Below are 24,371 nucleotides of genomic sequence, written 5' to 3'. Positions count from 1 at the left end.
ATACCACCCAAGTCTAATTATAAGTGTAATGATAGCATGCTGTGTACATAAAATCTTAAAATTATGACATACCTAGTGTCTATGGATGGTAAGAGCTAGAACAGCACACAGACTAGTTTTTCTACTAGCTTAGGTGCTATATATCTAACAGAGAGACAGCCATGTGATAGCCACTAGTCCAATGGCTGGAGACACAGAGATGTCACTGAACCTCAAGACTAGGTGACAGATCTTCTTCTCCATCCTGTTCCTTCCTCTTTTTCTTCTTCTTCTTCATCCTTGTTCAAGGCACACTCCTGGATCTGCCGGTCCAGTTCAGTGAAGTTCTGTTCTGCGTCTGAGCTGCTGTCAGCACTGTAGTCAATCTCCTCCATGCAATATGGCTCATCATCTACCTCAGAGGTTCTGTTGCTGCTGTTGCTGCTGCTGCTACTGCACCTGTAGTTTATCTCCCCCAGCAAAGAGAAGAATGGGGGAGGAGAGGAAGGAAAAGCACACAGGGAAAGGGAAATAGACACAGGATGGAAGAAAATGGGAGGGGGAAGAAAAAGATAAGTTAGCCAGAAGGAGAAAGCTTATAATATGTAACAGGCAGGTAGCCAATCCCCATTCTGAGTTTTGCTGTAATTTATTCTTTGAAAATTTCTCACTACCCTGTTCAACTACTCCAAGACCCCCTACTATACCACAACTACCTCTTAACTCCTTATTCTCCTTTTCTTAATAACCCACTAAGACCAATTAGTGCTGCCTGTATGTGATGGATTTAGGGCTGTCCTCTGAGCAATGGGAAATATAAGAGAGGCCATACTCCTCAAGAAATCGGGCTCCTCCTCTCAAAACAGCCATCAACTTCCAGCAGATTCACAACAAGAGTTGGAGAATCATGAACCCCTCTCTTGTCCATGCTATGAGTTCAATGCTCATTCCTCCCTTAAGTGGTTTTCACACTCAAACCCTTTTGTCTTCCATTCCTCTCTTGGGAATTAGTAGGACATCATTCAAAATCCTTAGAGTCCTTTCTTTCTCTGCTGACTAATTCTGCATTTATTTTCAATTGGTAAACTTCCACCTAAAATATGTAGATAGCCTGGCATATGCAGCACACTAAAAATGGGTTAAGCTTCATGTCGTCACAACCAGAAGGTTGTAATTGAATGTCTAAGAATGCTATTGTATACTTTCCCAGGACAGAGTAGAATGGGATCAAGGTAGAGAGGACTACTAGACATAATAATCTTCATTCTACCAATTCACGCTGTGGGTCTCACAGAGCTCTCCTGCATCATGATGAATAGTTTATTGGAAACAGAAATTAATACAGATTGAAATTAATAAATGAGCATGTAAGTAAACAACATTCTATTTCTTCTATGCTTATACTTCTCCATTATTAGTCCCCTCTCTCTAATTCATCAACAGCTGAAGGATTAACAGGGGCTGAGCAGCAAAAGACAAGAGGAAGGGGCTGTGATGGACCAAAGACTTTACTGCATAATGTGAACAGAGGGAATTTCCTCCCCAGGAGCCATATATCTCCCTCATTTGCATGAGATACCTGAAGATTTTCTAATCACTCCCTACTTAGGACTTAACCAATTAGGATTAGCAGCATGCTGGGTTTCTGCTTTGTGATTTATAGAAAGCAAGCACTTCATAAATCAGGCAGTGCTGTTCATCCACCTGTGTCTCCATAAACAATGGAAATGGGTAATCAGTGGCATGGTTACACGTTAGCTCAGGAAATGAATCAGACCAGCTTCTTAATTGTTTACTGATGGACAGGAGCTCCCCCGTGCTCTGCACATGCTATGTTCCATAAACTGAAGGTCTGATGAGTCACAAATGGAGACAAGGGGAGAGAAATGCAAACCTTGTTTGCACAGTCTCATGGCCTGAAATGGACATTACAGTTTACAGACTGAATTGTCAGTCATAAAGTCATTGAATAAAGAAAAGTCAAAGCTACCTAGCAGTAGATAGACTCTGTTCAGCAAGAATCCTGAGTGTCTGAAACTCTCCTGCTATCTTCCTGGGTACTATTGTGACAGTACATTCGAACATCAAGAGCCTGATTTCGAATCCTGGCTATGGGACATTGGAGAGAACTCAGCTGATGAGGTGAGTTCTAGTGGAGAAGCACAATGATATTGTCTAGCAGTGTGCCTTGTGAGAGAATGTCAGTCAACAAATTTCAATTCCATTTCTCTGCCAAGGATGTTAAAAAGACACTAAAACACAGTACAGAAGAAAAGTCTGCATTTAAATATGCTGCTCCCCACCCACACTACTGCAGTAATTATTGGAGATAAACGGGTGCTGCTAGTAATCTCTCTAGAATGTGTGTCATTTCCAGATTTAGTACCTCGCAGCAACTCTCCATTGCTTCTAAATGGAATATGAACATCAGTAGGTTTAGTGACCTTTCAAACAGGGTTCATTTTCAGAAGTAAACGTGGTCAGTTTACTCTAAAAAGGCCTGGCCTACTGGAAGAGTCTGCTCCAGTCAAGCACAAACGTGTGGCCTCCCACCAGAGTCTTGCTGATAAATTGATCATGTTATTATCCTTCACATACGTCAGACTTGAAGTCTCTCCAATATTTTACTCATTCAAGCAATTCCTTGCATTTATAATCTTCTAAGCTCTCAACATCCAAGTAAATGAAACATGTTTCCATTAACATATCCATCCTAACTACAAAGAGACCATTTTGATAAAGTTTGCCTATACTGTAAAACCCCTCTCTATTAATCTCTGAGAGTTACTGAATTTGTATCGAACCAGAACTTAGCTATTTAATTGCAGTGTTCATGACTTGACAAATTCATATCTATTTTATCCTACAGAATATCTAGAATGTGCGAGAACTCAGCAAAACAAAAAGTTGCCAAACTGAACATGTATGTGAGAGATATTTTGAAAAACCTTTGCTACAGATAATTTTATGTAGTTATGTTCTTAATTGCTTTTTGAAAATTTCTGGTTTCTAAAATTTTGTAGCTATTATATATGACACAAGTATTATATCACTGGTTATTAATGATGTAAAAAAACAGATACAAGTTAAATTGTGCAATGAACTTTCTTAAATGGATAGACTTTTGGCGCTTTTCTTATATATACAAAAACAAATATGTATGGCTGAATTTGCTAAAATAATCATTTTTCACCTATCCATAGCCCATAATGGCTTGGTGTAGATTTCAAAGATAAGTAACAGCATACCAACATTTTTTTCACCAACATTTAGATGGCTAAACAAACCAAAGAGGATTTCTCAAAGGCAAGAAAATCGTATGTTTAAAAGCATGGAAAATGAAAATCGGTTGGTCACAGATAAAGTTATGCCAAGAAAAAAATATGTATCAGTGAATGCTTAAAATCTAGCATAGTGTGGTACATCATATTTTGAATCCCAGTAATTAGGAGACTAAAGCAGGAGGATTGCCATGAGTTCTAGGCATGTTTGGCTTGTAGAATGAAGAAAACTTACATAAAACATACAATAAAAAGTTTAATATCAAAGATATTAAATATAATTTACCACCTATAGCATATAGAACAAAAAGAAAAAAAGTGATGCAGATCAAGTAGAAGAAAGAGGTAATTAAAATAAGGACAAGAGTTAATATAAGGGGAGAAAACTGAATATATGAAAGTAGTGAGAAAGAGATGGCTATTTGGAAAAATAATTAAATGTTGATGAAGAAGAAAATATCAGAAATAAACCATGTTCCAACACTACAGGATTTCAGGGATCTGCAGGATGGTAAAGAGGTTTTTTTTTGTTTTTTTTTTTTGTTTTTTGTTTTTTGTTTTTTTTACAAAAAAGCAGGATGGGGGGACATCCTCTTGGAGACAGGAGAGAAGAGAAATGGGATGAGGAACTGTGCGAGGGCTGACTAGGGTAACAACTAGACTGTAAAAGAACAAAAGTAATTTAAAAACACAACAAATAACAACAACAAAATCTGTACACATGCAAACTTAGCACCCAGGAAATAATACACATTAGTTCCTCAGACAATGAAAGAAAAAATACAAAAACAAAATACCCCCCAGAGCTCGTGTCTCTAGCTGCATATGTATCAGAAGATGGTCTAGTCGTCCATCATTGTAAAGAGAGGCTCATTGGTCTTGCAAACTTTATATGCCTCAGTACAGGGGAGCGCCAGGGCCAAGAAGTGGGAGTGGGTGGGTAGGGGAGTGGGGGGGGAGGGTATGGGGGACTTTTGCTATAGCATTGGAAATGTAAATGAAGAAAATACCTAATTAAAAAAAGAGAGAATTATACAAACAAAACAAAACAAAACAAAACACCCAAATCAAAACCAAACCAACAAAACAAAACAAAACAAAAACAAAAACACCAAAAAAAAAAAAAACCCAAACCCCCCCAAACCCAAAAAACCAAAACCAAAACCAAAACCAAAACCAAAACCAAAACCAAAAAGCAACAGGTTACTTATATGGAATGGATCATCCCCATGTCTCTGGGATTATTCAAAAAGTTAGATTTGTAATTCCAAACATCTTGATGAAGAAGTGCTTAGGCTCAGATATTTTCACTAGAGAAGTATGCAAAATGATTAAAGAAAAATAACAGTTCTGTACTATTTCTTCCAGAAAATAAGAGGGAATACTTTCTATTCGTTCTATAAATCTAGTAACACAAAGATATCCAAAATAGGGATTGTAATCAGAAAGACAATTGAAAAACACCATCCCTCATAAATAAAAATATTTTATTCTTTTAAAAAATTAGCATGTTGGATCCAGTATTTTACAGAATAATTATAAACCCTGACCACATGAAGTCAAATCTTGGGAGTTAAATCTGGTTTAAAATTTAAAATTCAATAATTGTAATCCACTATATTAATAGGATATTGTGCAAGAATCAAGACATCATATACATTTATTCAAAAACAATTGATAAAATCTTATCTTCCTTAATGATAAAAAGGACACAATTATAAATACAAAGAACTCCTCATACTGACAAAGAATATTACAAAACAAACTGTTGATGAGGGACACAATGGCTAAGTGGTGAACTGATTTTTCTGTTAAGATTAGGAAGAATAAAGTTATAGCATTTCATCATTGCTTTCTACTGGAAGTTTTGGTAAAGAACGTAAGAGAAGAATGAAAAATATATGCACAGGTAAATCAGAAAAATATACTGTCCTTTTAGAAACATGTCAAAAATAGTCAAAGCCCCAAACCTCCCCCAACTGTGGGTCAAGAAGACTGTGGACATGCAAAACTCAACTCCATTTCCACACAGTAACAAATCACTATCATAGCTATAATATATTCATTATTGAACAAAAATGAAGCACTTGGGTATTAATCTAACAAAGCAGATACCAGACACATGCCAGAGTTAGATGCCCTAGAAACAGTCATAGGAAGCTGATCACAGAAAGGAAAGACATTTAAACAAGTGGACAAGGAGAAATGGCTTCAGGAACTCACAGTTGTAAAGACTGAAAACTGAGATTATTATACGGTTTACATGGAAAGGGAAAATGAACACAAAATATCTAAGATGGTTTTGAAAACTATACCAAAGTGAGAATGGCCACTACATCATTCTTTGAATCAATGTTTGAAGGTAGGGAATCACATATAAGGGTAGCAATGGACTCAGTATGTAGTTAAGGTTACTCGAATTCACATTCCTGCAACATGTCCCCCACCCTATCCTCCAGGGTGCTAGAATCACAGATATAAGCTATCATGCAAGGTTTATGTGGTGCTAGATAGCAGACTTGGGGCATTGTGTATTTTCTGCAGGTGCTCTACCAATTGAGTTATAACCCCAGCTTACCACTGCAATTCAAGATATACATAGTGGCTGTTCATGACATTTCAGGATTGCAAGAGTGACAGACAAGACCAATAGAGGGCAGAGAACACAGATGTAGATGCACATGAATAAAGCCAATTGATTGCAATCTTACAAAAATGGAAGTTAGTGAATAGAAGAAAATTGCCTGTTTTCAAGTAACTGAATGCCTCGCGACAAAATGTAAATATAATCTTCCATAAACTTTATATTTCATACAAATTTAATTCAGAATGGATTTTAGGTTCAAACGTAAAATCCAAAGCTGCAATGTTTTCAGAGCATAAGTATCTAGAAAATGGTAAATGAAATGAGTCTAGACAAAGAATTCTTAGAAATAACATAAAATATGATCTGTAAAGGAAAAATAACTGATAGATTGGACTTCATCAGAAATAAAATTTTATCATGTAAGAGCTCATTAAAAAGATGAAAAATACAATCTAATTACTGTGAGAAATTATTTTCAGAACACACATGTAATAAAGAAGTCACATTTAGAATTTGTAAAAGGGCTCTCAGAAGGATTATAAAAATGTAGTTATGAAATATGTAGATGGCATGAAGAAGACATATACGTATGTCATAAGATATTCATCAACAGTCATCATTAGGAAAAGACTGTGATAAAATGAAAATTAAGATTATTAAGAGAAAGATTAAAAATAGCCATTATATGAAATAACAAAGAGGAGTCAATTCCTAAAACATTGCTTAGTAGGAATGTGAAGCTGTTCTTGAAAATGTTTTTTTAAGTTTTCTTAAACACCAGAAGCACTTTCTACATGAGGAAAAACGTGTGCTTGTGGGGATCAATCAAGCTAAGTAAGCACTCATATTTATACAAGTTGCTTTTGGAAATTTTACTCAGTGTTGTTGTTGTCATTTTATTTCCCAAACTACAATTCCTTTAATTTCTTTGTAACTGATGAGGTAGGGAGGGGGCTTGCTTTCTCTCTCTTTCTTTTCTTTTCTTTTCTTTTCTTTTCTTTTCTTTTCTTTTCTTTTCTTTTCTTTTCTTTTCTTTTCTTTTCTTTTCTTTTCTTTTCTTTTCTTTTCTTTTCTTTCCTTTCCTTTCCTTTCCTTTCCTTTCCTTTCCTTTTCTTTCTTTCTTTCTTTCTTTCTTTCTTTCTTTCTTTCTTTCTTTCTTTCTTCTTCCCCTCCCTCCCTCCCTCCCTCCCTCCCTCCCTCCCTCCCTCCCTTCCTTCTTTCCTTCCTTCCTTCCTTCCTTCCTTCCTTTAGGATTTTTTTTGATTTGTTTTGTTTTTTGGTTTTTTAAGAGTTTGTTTTCTTATGTGCCTCAGTTAGGGTTTCTATTGCTGCAACAAATCATCAGGACCAAATATCCATTTGGGGAGGAAAGAGTTTAAATGGCTTAAATTTCTACACTGCAGTCCATCATTGAAGAAAGCCTGGAAAGGAACTAACAGAGGGCAGGATCCTGAAGTCAGGAGCTGATACAGAGCCCATGGAGGGATGCTGCTTACTGGATTGTTCATCATGGTTTGTTCATCATGCTTTCTTATAAAACTCAGGACCAGCATCCCAGGGATAGAACCAACCATAATGACACCACTCACATTGGTGTCAGAGGGTTCAGCAGGTGTTTTCAATGTTCTCAACATTATACCCTTCTCCAAAAAAAACTGTCCTCAAAGCAAATCCAAAAGCCATGAAGACTTTGGGAGAGGCATGACATAGCTTTTCTCCTTTTGTTTCTCAAAAATTATCAGCTGCAGATAGATTTAGTGAGGCTCAAAACACTTGACTTCAGTTATCCTTTAAGAGCAACCTTAGCACCTTAATAGTCTCCATACTGTTTGCACCAATCAGCACAAAGATGTGTTGGTAGTGCCCTCCCCTAACCCCCAGCACATAGTACTTTTACATTGATTTCTATCATCTCCTTTTTTGGTCTTTATCCAGAATATTTTGGACAGTATCAAGCTTAAAGGTTAACAAAGTCATTGACAATCTTCTGTGGTACAGGGTGAAGGAGTTGAGCCAAATATAAGATGTATTTTGCTATTCACAAATGTTGGAATATGTCAATAACTCATGCATTTGAAAATATTTTTGGTTCTTTCACCCTTCACAGGAGTAGAATGAAAAGAAAAATCTAAAATGCAGGAAATACTCAACATCTGCTGAAAAACACCTCAGTTCTGTATGCAAATTTTCAAACTAATTTTGGTAGTTTGGGGATGGCTAAGTGCTACTGACTGCTGAAGGCTCTTCCACTGTTTCAGAATGGCAGGGTGGCTTCTTGCAATCAGTCAGCTCAGCAGAAAGAGCCAAATCTTAGTTGAAATTATCCCTTTCAATAACACCTTCAGACACTTTATTAGTGGATTCCATTTAAATAATTATTAATAATAGCACAAACCATCATTGGTAGCAGCTAAATACTGATCAGTTGCAAAATTGCACATAACACTCAGTAAGGGGTCAAATGACTCAAAGAAGTTACCTGAAAATTTCCAGCAGTTTCCTAATAGTTAAGGTGAAAATCATAATATAAGCATTCTCCCTGTATCTAGTGTTTCCTGAAGATACTAAATATCTAGTTTCCAATTCTCTTATGTATTAAAAAAAAAAGCAAGGGATCTGCATATAACCTATGCATATATTTCCATATATTTTAAATCATCTCATAATTACTTATAATTAATATCATGTAAATGATATGTAAATAGTTGTTGCAGTATGTTTTACAGAGAATAATGACAAGAAAAAAAAACTGTATGTGCCTAGTACCTATTCAATAAAATATAGTTTTACACAGATTCTGGTTGAAAGCAGGATGACCAGTTCTATTTATCATGAAGTAATATGGTAAGAGTTAGGTACAACAATACCATTAAAGTGTTATGCCAAGTTTTTAAATGAGTAGAGAAGAATGCATAACATTCAGAACAAAACTAAACCAAAAAAAGCCTTCAGTATTTCCGTACTTTCTTGGTAGAGACAATAGTTACATCACTTTCCAACTTGGCCTTTTAACACCAAGAGTCTAACAAAATTAACATTATCACCACTCATATTACATTGTGATGCATAACTAATTCTTTCATATCCTGACAGGAAAGACCTCTCTCAGCCTTTAGAAAACATGGTGCCACCTACACTGAATGTCCTTGTCCGCGCTCTCCTGACTCTTATCACTAGCAATCCAATTTAATCCGTAAAGTTCAACTCATAAAGCACTTGATGGCTTGATCCATCCATGTCATTATTCTCTCTCTCCCCTCTGTTTCTCTCTGTGTGTTTCTCTCTGTGTGTTTCTGTGTGTTTCTCTCTGTGTGTTTCTCTCTGTGTGTTTCTGTGTGTTTCTCTCTGTGTGTTTCTCTCTGTGTGTTTCTCTCTGTGTGTTTCTCTCTCTCTTTCTCTTTCTCTCTCTCTCTCTCTCTCTCTCTCTCTCTCTCTCTCTCTCTCTCTCTCTCTCTCTCTCTCTCTCTCTTTCTCCTCCCCCCTCCTGAGTTTTGGAGTATCATATAAAATTTGCAGGTCTCTTTGTTTTTATCTATGCAGTTTTTTTTTTCCCCTAACATTGGCCAGTAGATAACTGAGCACAGAGAAAACAGTTCACAGCCTGCTCCTCTGATGTAGGCGTTTCCTCCTAAGCAATAGGCCATTCTTTACTTAAGTAAGGATTCTCCTCTTACTTTGCAAAGAAGGGTGCAAGTCTCCACCCATTAGCAGCCAATAGAATAGCATCCAATGTTGCCAAATGCTCTCAGTCTGAGTAGTATATTTCAGAATGAGAATCATTGGTAAAAGTGGTAAGTTGTGAAAAAGTTTGTCAGTAGGGGTGTGACAAGGAGAAGCATACTTTTGGAAGGTTTTTGTGTGAAATAAAGGTACAAATAAAGGTACAACCTTGATTAAATATTGCATTGCTAGAGGAAAAAAATACCTAGGAATAAAATTCTGATCCGCAAAAAGATAAAAGAAAACATCAATCATGGTGAAGAGACAATCAGTGAAGTTGTCAATTCCCTACAATTAAATTGGACATTTAATTCAATCAAAATACCAATGGTCACAACCATATGTAATAGAATAATTATGAAACATCACAGCAATCAAATTAAATTCAACCTCAAGGGTCACTTGTCAAAGCAACAATAGTAATTTTTCCCTGAGTATTAAATTTAATAAAAAATTTCAAATAAAACTAGGGTAGTTAGGGCTGATAAGACAGTTTAGCAGATAAAAGGTTCTTGCTGCCAGTCTGACAACCCCAGCCAGAACCCTGGGACCAGCTGGTATGGGAGAATTGACGCACACAGGCTATCCTTTGATGCTCACATGTGAACTTCACACACAGAACAAATAAATTTAATAATTGTTTTTAAAGCACAGAATGCCTAAATGTAGAAGAATCATAACTATTATTTCAAATGCCATGATCATGTTTTTTTCAAATAATTAAAAGAACATTTTAGAACAACAAGAGATGACTTAAATAACTACACACATATGAGGGAGTATGGGTGTATACTGTTGATACTTGAAAATGAGCTAGTTAAGATATTCTTAAAAGAGTTTATTCATAACACAGCCAATACATATAGATGATTTAGTGGCCCTGTAGCACTGGCCCATATGATGGCATGCATTGGGAGAGATGCCCTTACCACCGCCATGTCACCACCTACATCAAACAGGCAAGATGACTACAGGATCATGAAAACTGGAGAGCTGTTGCTTCCCAGCACCTACTGCAGACATTGGGAGAGTAGGTTATGTACCTCACCTGGGCAATATAGTAGACCTGGCCCAGGTGGCTTGGTTGTAGGTAAGCTGGTCCAGATGGCATGAGAGCTGGTGATCTGGCTCTGATCCTTGCCTGCTGTGACACTGGAGAAGCTAGCCAGGAAAATGCTGCAGAGCTTTTCATGGTGGTGTGGCTGAACAGCATGGATACCACCCAGGCCCAGATCCAGGGCTTTGAGTTGGTCTGCTACAACATCTATCCCTTCAATGAACTGCTGGAGTTTGGAAGGGGCTGGTCATACAGATCCAAAGCTGCAGGATCTCAAATACATACAGCAACAACTGGATATCTGAAGACTCTCAGTGAGGATCTAGGATTGATAGTGCAGCAAAAGCCAGAGGCCTTGAATCAGAACGATGACTCATCGCAATAAATATTTGCAAGAAAAGACGTGGGAGAAAAGGCATACTGTGGGATACCCTGTGACACACTATAGATTCCACAATGAGATTTCTTTTATCTTTGTGGGGGAGGTTATAAGGACAGAAGTAGGGTATGAGGGGACAGGGAAATGAGTAGGATTGGAGTATAAGATGTGAAATTCACAAAGAATCCATAAAAAGTAAAATAAAAAAAAAAACACTATGTATTGGGGAAACTCATATTAGCTGGTGTATGCTGCCTGTCTGGTGGTCCAGTGTTTGAGAGATCTCGGGGGTCCAGATTAATTGAGACTGCTGGTCTTCCTACAGGATCTCCCTTCTCTTCAGCATCTTTCACCCTTACCTAATTCAACAACAAAGGTCGGCTGCTTCTGTCCATTGGTTGGGTGCAAATATCTGCATCTTACTCTTTCAGCTGCTTGGGTCTTTTGGAGGCCAGCCATGATAGGTACCTTTTTGTGAGCAGTCCATATACTTAGTAGTAGTGTCAGGCCTTGGGACCTCCCCTGGAGCTGGATCCATCCACTTTGGGCCTGTCACTGGAACTTCTTTTCCTCAAGCTCCTCTCCATTTCCATCTGTCTTAGTCAGGGTTTTTATTCCTGGACAAAACATCATGACCAAGAAGCAAGTTGGGAAGGAAAGGGTTTATTCAGCTTACACTTTTCACATTGCTGTTGATCACCAAAGGATGTTAGGACTGGAACTCAAGCAGGTCAGGAAGCAGGAGCTGGTGCAGAGGCCATGGAGGGATGTTACTTCCTGGCTTGCTTCCCCTGGCTTGCTCAGCCTGCTCTCTTATAGAAGCCAAGACTACCAGCCCAGAGATGGTCCCACCAACAAGGGGCCTTTCCCCCTTACAGCTAGATCTCATGGAGGTATCTCCCCAACTGAAGCTCCTTTCTCTGTGATAGCTCTAGCCTATGTCAAGTTGACACCCCAAACCAGCTAGTACAATTGACCCCTTGTCAACTTGACACACAAACACATCACTAGTAAGCCTCAACCCTTAGTTCTGATTCATCCCCAAGATCTTAAACAACTTTAAAAGTCCCACAGTCTTTACATATTAAAAGTTCAATAAAATCCAAAGTACTTTAAAATTCAAAGTCTCTTAACTGTGTGCTTCACTAAAAATCTTCCTTCAAGAGGGAAAAATATCAGGGCACAATCACAATCAAAAACAAAAATCAATCTCCAACTGTCCAATGTCTGGGATCCAACTCACGATTTTCTGGGCTCCTCCAAGGACTTGGGTCACTTCTCCAGCCCTGTCCTTTATAACACACAGCTTTTCCTCTAGGCTCCAGATGCCTGTCCTCCACTGCTGCTGCTGTTCTTGGTGGTCATCTGATGGTACTGGCATCTCCAAAACGCTGCTGTCTTCCACTGTAACTAGGCTTCACCAATAGCCTCTCATAGGCTCTCTTCATGGTGCCAAGCCTTAACTCCTTTGCATGACCCCTTCAGTCCTGGTCCATCAATTGCAACTGAGGCTGCACCTTCACCAATGGCCTTCCATGGCTTCTCACAGTGCTGAGCCTCAGCTGCTCTACGTGACCCCTTCAAGCTTTCAAAACCAGTACCACCTGGGTAACTCTTACACATTACCAAGTCCAGCCACAGCACAAAGTCCAACCTTGGCTGTCTCTGGAACACAGCCTCTGTGCTCTCAGAAAACACTTCCCAGAAGATGTCACCTCAATGATGCTGGTCTCTTCTTAATCACCACTAATTCCTTAGCTCCAGCTAACCAGCATCAATAGTCCCAGTAATGCAAAGTTTTTGCTTTAGTAGTTCTGGTCTCTTGTTAATCACAGCTGATTCTTCAGCCCCAGCTAACCAGAGGCACAGAATCTTCACAATCAAACTAGCAATGGTCCTGAAAAGTCTTTAATCTTCCCTCTGAAATTTCACAAACCAGGCCTCCATCTTCTGCACTGTTCTCAACATTATCTTCCAAGCTCCTACACAACATTCGACAGAGCTCTTAACACCGAATGGCTCTTCTGGCTCAAAGTTCCAAAGTCCTTCCACAGTCCTCCCCAAAACATAGTCAGGCTGTCACAGGAATACCCCACTATGCTGGTACCAATTTGTCTTAGTCAGGTCTTTTATTCCTGGACAAAACATCATGACCAAGAAGCAAGTTGGGGAGGAAAGGGTTTATTCAGCTTACACTTTTCACATTGCTGTTGATCACCAAAGGACGTTAGGACTGGAACTCAAGCAGGTCAGGAAGCAGGAGCTGATGCAGAGGCCATGGAGGGATGTTACTTACTGGCTTGCTTCCCCTGGCTTGCTCAGCCTGCTCTCTTATAGAAGCCAAGACTACCAGCCCAGAGATGGTCCCACCCACAAGGGGCCTTTCCCCTTGATCACTATTTGAGAAAATGCCTTACAGCTAGATCTCGTGGAGGCATCTCCCCAACTGAAGCTCCTTTCTCTGTGATAACTCCAGCTTGTGTCAAGTTGACACCCAAAACCAGCCAGCACACCATCCATCCCTATAATTCTTTCAGGTAGGAACAATTATGGGTCAGAGGTGTGACTGTGGGATGGCAACCCCATTGCACTTGTTGTCCTGTCTTCCTGCTGGAGGTGGGCTCTATAAGTTCCCTCTCCCTACTGCCTGGCATTTCATCTAAGGTCCCCCCTTTGAGTCCTGTGAGTCTCTCACCTCCCAGGTCTCTGGTGCATTCTGGAGGGTCCCCCCAACCTCCTATTTCCGGAGGTTGCCTGTTTTCATTCTTTCCTCGGGCCCTCAGTCCTTTTCCCTCACCCAATGCCAGATCAGGTTCCCCTCCCTCCCTCCTTCCCCCCAACACACCACTCACTTTATCTCCCAGGTCCCTCCCTCCTCCTCACTGTGATTGCTTTCTTCTGTCTCCTCACTTGGGAACTACAGCTTGTTGAGCCTTTTGAATTCTGTGGACTGTATCTTGTGTACTTTTCTTTTTTTCCTTTGGCTAATATCCACTTATTAGTGAGTACATACCACGCATGTCCTTTTGGGTCTGAGTTACCTCAATCAGGATGATATTTTCTAGTTCCATCCACTTGCCTGAAAAAACTCAGGATGTCCTCATTCTTAATAGCTGAGTAGTATTCCATTATGTAAATGAACCACATTTTCTGTATCAATTTTCTGTCATGGAACATCTAGGTTGTTTCCAGCTTCTTGCTACCACAAATAAGGACACTATGAACATCGTAGAATGGGTGCCCCTGTAGCATGGTGGGGCATCTTTCGGGTATATTCCCAAGAGTGGTATAGCTGGATCTTCAGGTAAGTCTATTTCCAAGTTTTTGAGGAACCTCCAGATTGATTTTTCAGCGTGGTTGTACGAGTTTGCAGTCCCACCAGCAACGGAGGGGTGATCCTCTTTCTCCACATGCTCTCCAACATGTGTTGTCACCTGAGGTTTTGATCATAGCCATTCTGATTGGTGTAAGGTGGAATCTCAGGGTCATTTTGATTTAAATTTCTCTGATTACTAAAGACTTTGAACATTTCTTTAGGTGCTTCTCAGCCATTCTAGATTCCTCAGTTGTGAATTCTCAGTCTAGTTCTACACCCCAGTTTTTGATTGGGTTGGTTGGTTTTGGGGGTGATTAACTTTGTATATTTTGGATATTAGCCCTCTATCAGATGTGGGATTAGTGAAGATTTTTTCCCCAATCTGTTGGTTGCCAATTTGTCTTGTTGACCATGTCCTTTGCCTTACAAAAGTTTTCCAGTTTCATGAAGTCCCCTTTATCAATTATTGATCTTAGAGAATGAGCCATTAGAGTTCTGTTTAGGAAATTTCCCCCTATGCCAATGAGTTCAAGGCTTTTCCGTACTTTTTCTTCTATTAAATTCTGTGTATCTGGTTTTATGTTAAGTTCCTTGATCCACTTGGACTTGAGCTTCATACAAGGTGACAAATATGGTTTTATTTTCATTCTTCTACATACAGACAGCCAGTTAGACCAGCAGTATTTATTGAAGATGCTTTCTTTTTTCCATTGTGTATTTTTGGTGTCTTTTTCAAAGATCAAGTGACTGTAAGTGTGTGGTTTTATTTCTGGGTCTTCAATTCTATTCCACTGATCAATGTGTCTGTCTCTATACCAATACCATGCAGTTTTTAATCACTATTGCTCTGTAGTAAAGCTTGAGGTCAGGGAAGGTGATTCCTCCAGCTGTTATTTTATTGTTATGAATTGTTTTCACTATTCTGATTTGTTTGCCAGATGATTTGAGAATTGCTCTTTCCATGTCTTTGAAGAACTGTTTTGGGATTTTGATGGGGGTTGCATTGAATCTATAGATTGCCTTTGGTAGGATGGCCATTTTTACTATGTTAATTCTGCCAATCCATGTGCATGGGATATCTCTTCATTTTCTGAGATATTCTTAAATTTCTTTTTTTGAGAGACTTGAAGTTATTGTCATGTGGGTCTTTCACTTGTTTGGTTAGAGTTACCCCGAGGTATTTTATATTATTTGTGGGTATTTTGAAAGGAGTTTTGTGATGTCTAACTATGAGCATAGCATTGCATCATTGCATGGGGCATCATTGCAAGGGAAATTAGCAAGTTATATGGAAACATCTTGCCCTAGTCAGAGAGTCTGCTGAAATGAGAACACCCAGGTGAAGCCATGTGGTCTGCCAGTGCCCCACATAGCATGGGAACTTGCCATTCTTTTTAATATTTTCCACAACAGGTGTATGAGGTGGGGTGCTTGTGGAGAGGGGACCTGAAAGGGGAACAACACTTGAAATGTGAATTAATAAAATAATTAATAAAAATAAATAAATAAATGTTAAAATCAAGTGAAATAAATATAATTAGAATTTAAATATTGCATGGAAATGTTACACATGAAAGTGAAAGTTAGCTATGGTAAAATACACAATTCAAAGATAAGCAAATGCCTGATCCAGTGCAAAGTGCAGTCTTCCACATTTACCAATCCACTCACCTATGCAACTCTGAGCCTTCTTTCTGTCCACCAGTCTGCCCGGATCTGAGAGAGGTGTATGTGAAAAGTTTATGCCAGGTGGAAACAGGAAGGAGGTTTGCATGAAAACATAAAAGTATGGCTTCCAAAGTGAAGAGCGAACCTTGGTTTAACATAAGGCCAGAAGGGCAAACAGTAAGGTCTGACCACATTACTGTGTGACAATCAAGTTGGGTTACACAATAAAACTCACACAGGCTACAATCCCCCAAACACAAAAGCTTGCTCATTTGTATTTGTTTGTTTATTTGTTTGGTTGGTTGGTTTGCTTTTACTAGGGAGTTGCAGATAGGCGCAGGGATGAACTTGAGAATGTTCAGGACACCAGAAGTAATCAAACTCAGATTTCAGGAATAGAACAATATAGTCAGGAAAGTTTTGATGAGTATTCTTCTGGAGATAAAAGGAGGAAAATGTAGAAAGAATAAGAAGAGGAAATAAAGAGAGGAGGAATGGGATAGAAGGGAGAGACAGGGGACTGGAAAGGGGGGGGGGGGGAAGAAAGGCTGCAGCCAGTGTTCATCCCCAGCAACTGTGTGGAGTAGCTGGACATATCCTGTAACCACTCCATCTAGTTTTTAAAATTTCCTGTAAACAGAATCATTCAAATTTACCAAAATACAATACAAACATCTCTTGGACTCTTAGTTTTCCTCATGTGAACAGCAAAACTTGCAGGTCAGGTCATCTTGTTTTGCTATCTTCTCGGGAACCTCGGCAAGACTCTCCTTCCAGCCACCCACAGGTTCAAACACTTAGTTTAACTGATCTTTTAAAAAGTCACTTATCGATTTGCCTGTTTGGATTTTCCATTTACATATTTATTGAGATATGACGATCTTAATTAGTTCTGCTTTTTTGTTCTGTTTGTTTTCTTGGTTGGGGGAAAGACAGCTTTCTATAGTGCAAAATAATTCTTCATGCTAACAGGGTGAACAAAACTCAGCCTGTGGCATTCCTTCATGTTGATGCTGCATAAAACTCAGCTTTGTGGATTCCTTTTGCACTTATTTTCTCTTCAAACGAAAAGGTAATGCTCAACTTTGGGTGTCTGCCAGGCCTTGAGAGGCAACCACCTACAGAGAGGCAAGAGTGGAAGACTTTTAAAATTCCAGACACTCCTATTTACCAACTTACTCTCCCCAGCTGCCTATCACCCAGCTCCCTTCTGAGAATTCCGAAACCCCATTGCTTCTTGCTAATGAAATGCAACTGTGGCTGCCCCTCAGCCTGTGTAGGATAGCAAAGGGCATCTCTGATTCCAACCTGAGAGTTCTCAGGTGAGGGGAGGTTTTAGACAGCTTGCCTGCATCATACTATCCCTCTTGTTTATCCTCTCTTTCTCTCAGGATAAGAGCTATGGGAATGCTGTAGCTCCTCCAGGAGGCACTAGCAACTTGCTGACAGTCTCCCACCATAAGCCTTTACCCTGAACAATTAGTATGGTTCCCCAGGGCTTTGTGTTTATCAGCTTCTTCACACCATCACCAAGTCTGCCACTAATTCAACACTTTCTAGAGAAAGTATCATTTCCTTGTTTTGTGTTTTAAAGTTAACTAAGTGAATGAGGTACTTCCTGTGCACAGAAGAAAGCTTCAGGCATTTTTAAGGAAACGATAAGGAGCAAGCATAGCTAGTCACCTACCATGGCACTTGCATTCCTTCTTCTTCTTCTTTTTTTTTTTTTTTCAATTTCTTTTTTTTTATTAGGTATTTTCTTCATTTACATTTCCAATGCTATCCCAAAAGTCCCCCCTCCCCTCCCCCCTCCCCTGACTCCTCTACGCCCCCCCCCCCATTTCTTGGCCCTGGCATTCCCCTGTACTGAGGCATATAAAGTTTGCAAGACCAATGGGCCTCTCTTTCCAATGATGGCCTACTAGGCCATCTTCTAATACATATGCAGCTAGAGACACGAGCTCCGGGGGTGGGGGTGGGGGGGAGGGTTACTGGTTAGTTCATATTGTTGTTCCACCTATAGGATATTTGCATTCCTTCTTAGTTCACTTAAAATATTAGCAAACAGGCTAGGCATAGCACACCTTTAATCCCAGCACTTGGGAGGCAGAGGCAGGTGAATTTCTGAGTTCAAGGCCAGTCTGATCTACAGAGTGAGTTCCAGGACAGCCAGGACTACATAGAGAAACCCTGTCTCAAAAAAAAAAAAAAAAAAAAAAAAAAAAAAAAAAAAAAAGCAAACAGGTCTGAGAACAGATGCCACTGTTCTTAAACCAGAATGAGAAAAGACCTTAGAGATTTAGAACATATCTTTTTGGTATCTTGAAGCTCCACATGGAAATGGAAAAGAAGATGGATGATAATCAAATGCTCCTATAGCCTGTGATTCAATCAATGCACATTTATGTATAGTTTACCTCACTGCAGGAAGAACTATGATGAGACTACCACTCAGGCAAAACAAAAGCCAGGGACTCTGTCATGTGATAGAAAGGTTTAGTATGAATCAACTGTCAGTCTCACATGGAAAGTCATGAAAGTAACTGCCATCCTTCTTCCTGCACAACTGCTCCCCAGAAGGTCTTAGGACGTGTGACCCAAATTATTCATCAAAACAGAAGACAGAAGAAGAGAGCAGATGACGAGTTAATGAGAAATATATGAGAATAAAACTGGAGGAAAGACAAAGACAGAGACAGACAGACAGAGAGCTTGCAAGGTGTTTAAAGTGACGTGTTCAAGCTGGGCAGTGGGGGTACACACTTTTTATCCCAGTACTTGGCGGGCAGAGGTAGGCAGATTTTTGAGTTGGAGGCCAGCCTGGTCTACAGAGTGAGTTTCAGGACAGCCAGGGCTACACAGAGAAACCCTGTCTTGAAAAAAAAACAATAAGTAAATAAAGAGAAAGAGAGAGAGAGAGAGAGAGAGAGAGAGAGAGAGAGAGAGAGAGAGAGAGAGACCTGTTCAACTTGTTTATCAGCATGAACAGTTTTTATTTTCAAAATGGTAGAATTTAATGGCCTGAAAGAAAAGATACTTAAAAGGCTGATGCACTGTAAATGATAGTCAATAGGTCAATATCTAGCAACTGCAGAGAGAATTTTTTTCAAAATTTTTTATTTTATTTTAAAATTAGAATTATATCATTTCTCTCATCCCTTCCATCCTTAGCCTTCCTTCATTCCCTTTCTTGCTTTCTTTCAAAACCTAGCCTTTTTTTTCTTGTTACATGTGCTTGTAACACATCTATATTTATAAATATTCCTAATTATAACCTGCACAGTCTCAATCATGTTTTTCTTATGCATGTTTTTAGGCTGACTTTTGAGTTTTGGAATGACAGTTGATATGTTTTTTCCTGGAAAAGGCTGCTGAGAAAACATATTTCAATGTCAGACAATACTTTGAAGTTTCAGCAGAGAATTTTTAAATGATTTATCTAATATAATTGATAAAGCTCCTCTGTGCTAAGCCACATCCATTTGCTTTATTGTTTGCTTAAACTTGGTGTCACAATAGATCTAGGCTCAGGTGTTCATGAATGGCTATGCTCTGCAGATAAGGAGCCAAGAGATAATAGCTATTTCATGGAGACACCCAAAGCTCATGCCCTTGTAGGTGTTTAAATCACAATTGGGATGGCCTTGTATTTTTAAGCAGAAATAGAGCTTTTAGAGAAAGCCAATTTCTCATTTTAGAAATGAGTAATGATGAAGATATTCTTACTATTATAGTTACCATGAGAAAAGACAGCCATTTCCAATGCTTGGTTTGTATTGTTCTCCTTGTGTTTTCTTGTGAAATGTTTCCAGATCCAATCTATGGATAATTGTGGGTGTTTGACACTGTAGCATCATTGAATGCATCTGAGATATGTTGCCACTTCGTACATTTCTTGCAGCAGTGATTGAAATAAATGGCCTGGGACATCCAAGCTGTGGATATGTCCAGTTGAACCACAGACCTGCAAAACTCATTATCTCTATACAATATACAAGGGAACATTTTCCTGACTGGAAAGAAATCAGAGCATCTGGGAAGAAGTAGACCCTGGCTGAAAGTATTTAGATATGTGTTTAATTTGAAGTCTATCCTTCTATCAAGTGGCCTTGCCACTTCAGTTTTATATTAGAAGGATTTTCCTTTTTAATACACTTTAAAACCACAAAGAAATAAACTTGGTCATGGGATATAAATGAAACAACATTTTAGCATGGGTTATGTAAGAGGAATGATCAGGAATAGTTCATCAGCATAAAGAAAACACATTATACAAGTTTAAAAACTAGACATGGGCTCTAATTCTGGACAGAGTGAAAATATAATTAATGTATATATTAATTCTCTGACTCCTAATTTTATTGGCAGCTCTCCTTAAGTGCCAGGCTGTAGTTACTTACTATGGATACCTCAGTGTTATGAATATTTATTTTTCATTTTGTACCACATGTAAACACCATCTAGTGCTCTTAGCCAATAAACCTAAGCACTGCTCTGCATTTTTTTTTCTTATAAATTGCCCAGATGGATTTGGTAATGGGTGGCATTCATCCCTCATTTGGAAAGCTGAGGCAGGATGATCAAGAGCTCAAGGTCTTACTCAGCTACATAGAGAGTTCAAGACCAATTGGGACTACATATGAGCCTATATCCAAAGAATTAAAAATAAATAATCATAATCAAAATGCTCATTCTTTAACTCCTTTGTAGATTTCTGTTTTTATATGTCTTTATTCTTTAATTAACAGTTTTGAATCACAATGATTCACAAAAGTTTTGTAAACAATAGCCCTGAGGAAGGAAACACTGATGTAAGGGAACTGGTCATTTCAACTGAGTCTGACATCATCTTCCTGCTTAAACATCAGCCTAAGGATGCAGCTTTCCAGAATCCAGTGCCATGGTCACATTTAAGCACAAGGATATAGAGAATTGAAAATAAATACACGAGGTCAATTGCAAGCTCCTTGGAAAACTCTTACACTACATTTAGAGTTGCCTAACTATCCCTGGACCCCAGAAAATTCTATATTGCATCACGTGGTTTCCATTCTCTCTCCTTAAAGTAGCAGTAGTGAGTGTTAAGTGTTAGATATAATTGTGGTTGACAGAACCTAAAGAGAATAGTTTGCACTCCAGCATTGATGTCATTATTAAAACAAAGGAGCATGATCAATTTTAAGTGTATATTTTATGTAGGCTTCTGAGGGGTTTAGTTTGGTTTGGTCTCACTGAGAAGAGCTTCTCTCCTGAATATTTAGTTTCTTTTTTATTTATTAGGTATTTTCTTCATTTACATTTTCAATGCTATCCCAAAAGTCCCCCATACCCTCCCCCACACTCCCCTACCCACCCACTCCCACTTCCTGGCATTCCCCTGTACTGAGGCATATAAAGTTTGCAAGTCCAATGGGCCTCTCTTTCCAGTGATGGCCGACTAGGCCATCTTCTGATACATATGCAGCTAGAGACATGAGCTCCGGGGGGTACTGGTTAGTTCATATTGTTGTTCCACCTATAGGGTTGCAGACCCCTTTAGCCCCTTGGGTACTTTCTCTAGCTCCTCAATTTGGGGTCCTGTGTTCCATCCAATAGCTGACTGAGCATCCACTTCTGTGTTTGCTAGGCCCCGGCATAGCCTCACAAGAGATGGGTATATCTGGGTCCTTTCAGCAAAATCTTACTAGTGTATGCAATGATGTCAGCGTTTAGAAACTTAGAATACCCAAGATACAAGATACAATTTGCAAAACACATGAAACTCAAGAAGAAAGAAGACCAAAGTGTGGACACTTTGCCCCTTCTTAGAATTAGGAACAAAACACCCATGGAAGGAGTTACAGAGACAAAGTTTGGAGCTGAGATGAAAGGATGGACCATCTAGAGAATGCCATACCCAGGGATCCACCCCATAATCAGCTTCCAAATGCTGACACCATTGCATACACTAACAAGATTTTACTGAATATTTAGTTTTTACCAGGAAGTCTGATACCATGTTAACAGGGAGCCTAGAAGCACATGGATGCTAACTAGGTCATTTGTGATCCAGTAGGAGAGGCGCAGAGCTGGAATAGCATGACTCAGATGCTGCAATATCCTCCCCTGAATCCTAAGACTACAAGCTGGCCCACACAGGGTCAGTTATTACCTCTCCTCTGCTGTTCTCAGCAACCTATCTTGCTTCTTTGGGTCCATGCAAGAGGATTGAATCCAGCTTTCTGAAGACCTGATATTCCCCCAAGATGTGCCCCTTTTCTCCTCCTTGGCACGAAGAGGCAGCAAGAGTGGTGAACGACTGTAACCCTAGCCAACTCTTCTTTGTTGTATTCCTTGTATTTTCCCCCAGAGGGTTTGCAGTGAGTGAAAGACAAACTAAATTGTGTTGGGATTTATACACATCATTATGAATCTGCCTGTGTGTGGAGATCTCCTTATCCAGGCAGATCCCAGGGGGAGATCTATTTTCTCCCTTTCATTCTTTTCTCCATTCATTCTAACTCAATTGGAAAACTTTGGAAGCACTTTGAGTTTCAGAAACTTCACTGTACCCTGAGAGATGTGTACCCTTAATTGAATGATCTACGGCCTTAAAATATTTTGGTGCAGTTTGTGGAACAATCGAGAAATGAAAAGGGAACAGTGATTGTAAATGAACGTGGGGGACTCATTGCCATAGGGACTATGTCTGCGCTAAGGACTTGAATGCCTTTCGTTTGGATGGTATTCCCATTTTCACAAACACCTTCCCTTCAATAAACCCAGAATGCCTGTATGTATTAGCAGCCAATAACTAAACATGAGAACACAGAAAAATGCAGCTTGGGGAGCTACTTAGGCAATATGGGGGTTGGGGGGATGGAGCAGGCACAGATTGAACAATAACACTGATGAGCAAGACCTTTAGCATCGGGTAGGGGGTCATAAGTAGTTACTGCTTTAAGGAAGGCACTTAAATCTTTAAAACTGAGACATATGGTTCAAATGATGGGAAGCTTGCTGAGAATCAGTGGCGGTTGCGTGTTCAGCTTTAACCATGACATTTATATCTCCTATAGAGTCTACATTTCCACCTCCAAAGCTCAGGGAACATGAAAGAAGAGAGAAAGAAAGAACCAAATCCCCAGAGGATGGGAGAGTGCTGTGAAGTACTTTCTTTTAGATAGGACACAGTCACTGCATTTATGAATTCTCACCAACTGTGGTTACCTGAATAAGACCTACACAAAACTGGGCCTGTCATTCCATGGTCATGGGAAGGGGTGATGAAGCTCCCCATCCCCCCATGAGGAGTTCCTGGCAGTTCTGATCTCTGAGAGAGAGTATTCACCACGTTACCAGGATTATACTGCCTTGTATCGGCCCTAAGCAATTGGATCTAATAACCTGAGATTAAAACTTCTAAAGTCTTGAACAAAAAACACCTTGCTTCTTTATAATATGATTAACTCAGTTATTTTCTCACAGCAATGCAATGCTGATTAGCACAGATAGATGAGCGAGGGACAGAAAGAAAGAATGTTGTAGATGCAAAAATCCATTACATATTTATATCTTATTATGGTTGTTTAAATAACGTATTTTACAAAGCAGAATGCTAACATAAGTAGTTTCATTGAAGTTAAGCTATACTCTGTATCCTAAACATCTGCAGGAAGTCCTGTTGAAGTAGGTGTGAATATGAGCATGCTACAAACTTTGGTCCCCTTCTCCATCACTGACCTTAATAGAATTTTGCTTCTTAATCTTTTATTTTTGTGACTTGGAATTATATACCTACCCACCCACCCCTCAAAAATGAGCTTCTACAATCTGATATCTGTTTACTTTCTTCTGTGTGTGTTACTCTATACTCTCCAACATAATTCTTCCATTAAAGTTAAGTCTGTCTCTCCTTTCCTCAAATACCCTTTGGGCCTCACTTATTCTCCAACTTGGCACACAAGGATGCTGTCTGGGATGCAATCCCTACTGACACGACTAATTGAAACTTCCCCTATGTCTTAAGATCAAGCCCAAATGTCATATGCTCCATAGAAGTACCAATGATTTTGTGGTCTAGAAATAATTGCTCATCTGATTTTAGGATATTTTCTCAACTCCACTTCCCCTTAGAGATCAGAGATATGTTTTATGTTAATGTGCATCCATCATAGATTTTATTCCTTGCCTTAAACATACAAATACTCAAAATGAATAACAAATACAAGCAAAGGAATACTGCATGTTTAAACTCACTAAAAACACACTCTGCCCACACATTAGGGCAACTAAATATCTCTCTTGTTTTCTACTTGGCAAACACACAGAATTAAAAGTGGTGGGGGAATTCTTTAGAGAATTCATTTCTTAATTTTTTGAAACTGCAACAGTAACAAGCACTA

The 24,371-nt window shown here is 39.2% G+C and overlaps 1 protein-coding gene across 1 annotated transcript in view; it reads right to left on the bottom strand.

The window, feature by feature from the left end:
• Positions 1-218: 218 nt before the first annotated feature.
• The window catches only part of Agbl1 (ATP/GTP binding protein-like 1), an 895,108-nt gene continuing 870,955 nt past the window's right edge, over positions 219-24,371 (bottom strand). The window contains exon 23 of the mRNA NM_001199224.1: positions 219-438. Within this exon, the coding sequence (NP_001186153.1) occupies positions 219-438 (220 nt within the window). The remainder of the gene's footprint in view (positions 439-24,371) is intronic.

This window comes from Mus musculus, chromosome 7 (assembly GCF_000001635.26).
Source record: "Mus musculus strain C57BL/6J chromosome 7, GRCm38.p6 C57BL/6J".
Classification (NCBI taxonomy): domain Eukaryota; kingdom Metazoa; phylum Chordata; class Mammalia; order Rodentia; family Muridae; genus Mus; species Mus musculus.
Note: the sequence above shows the minus strand (reverse complement) of the source record. Positions and strands in the feature narration are given on the sequence as shown.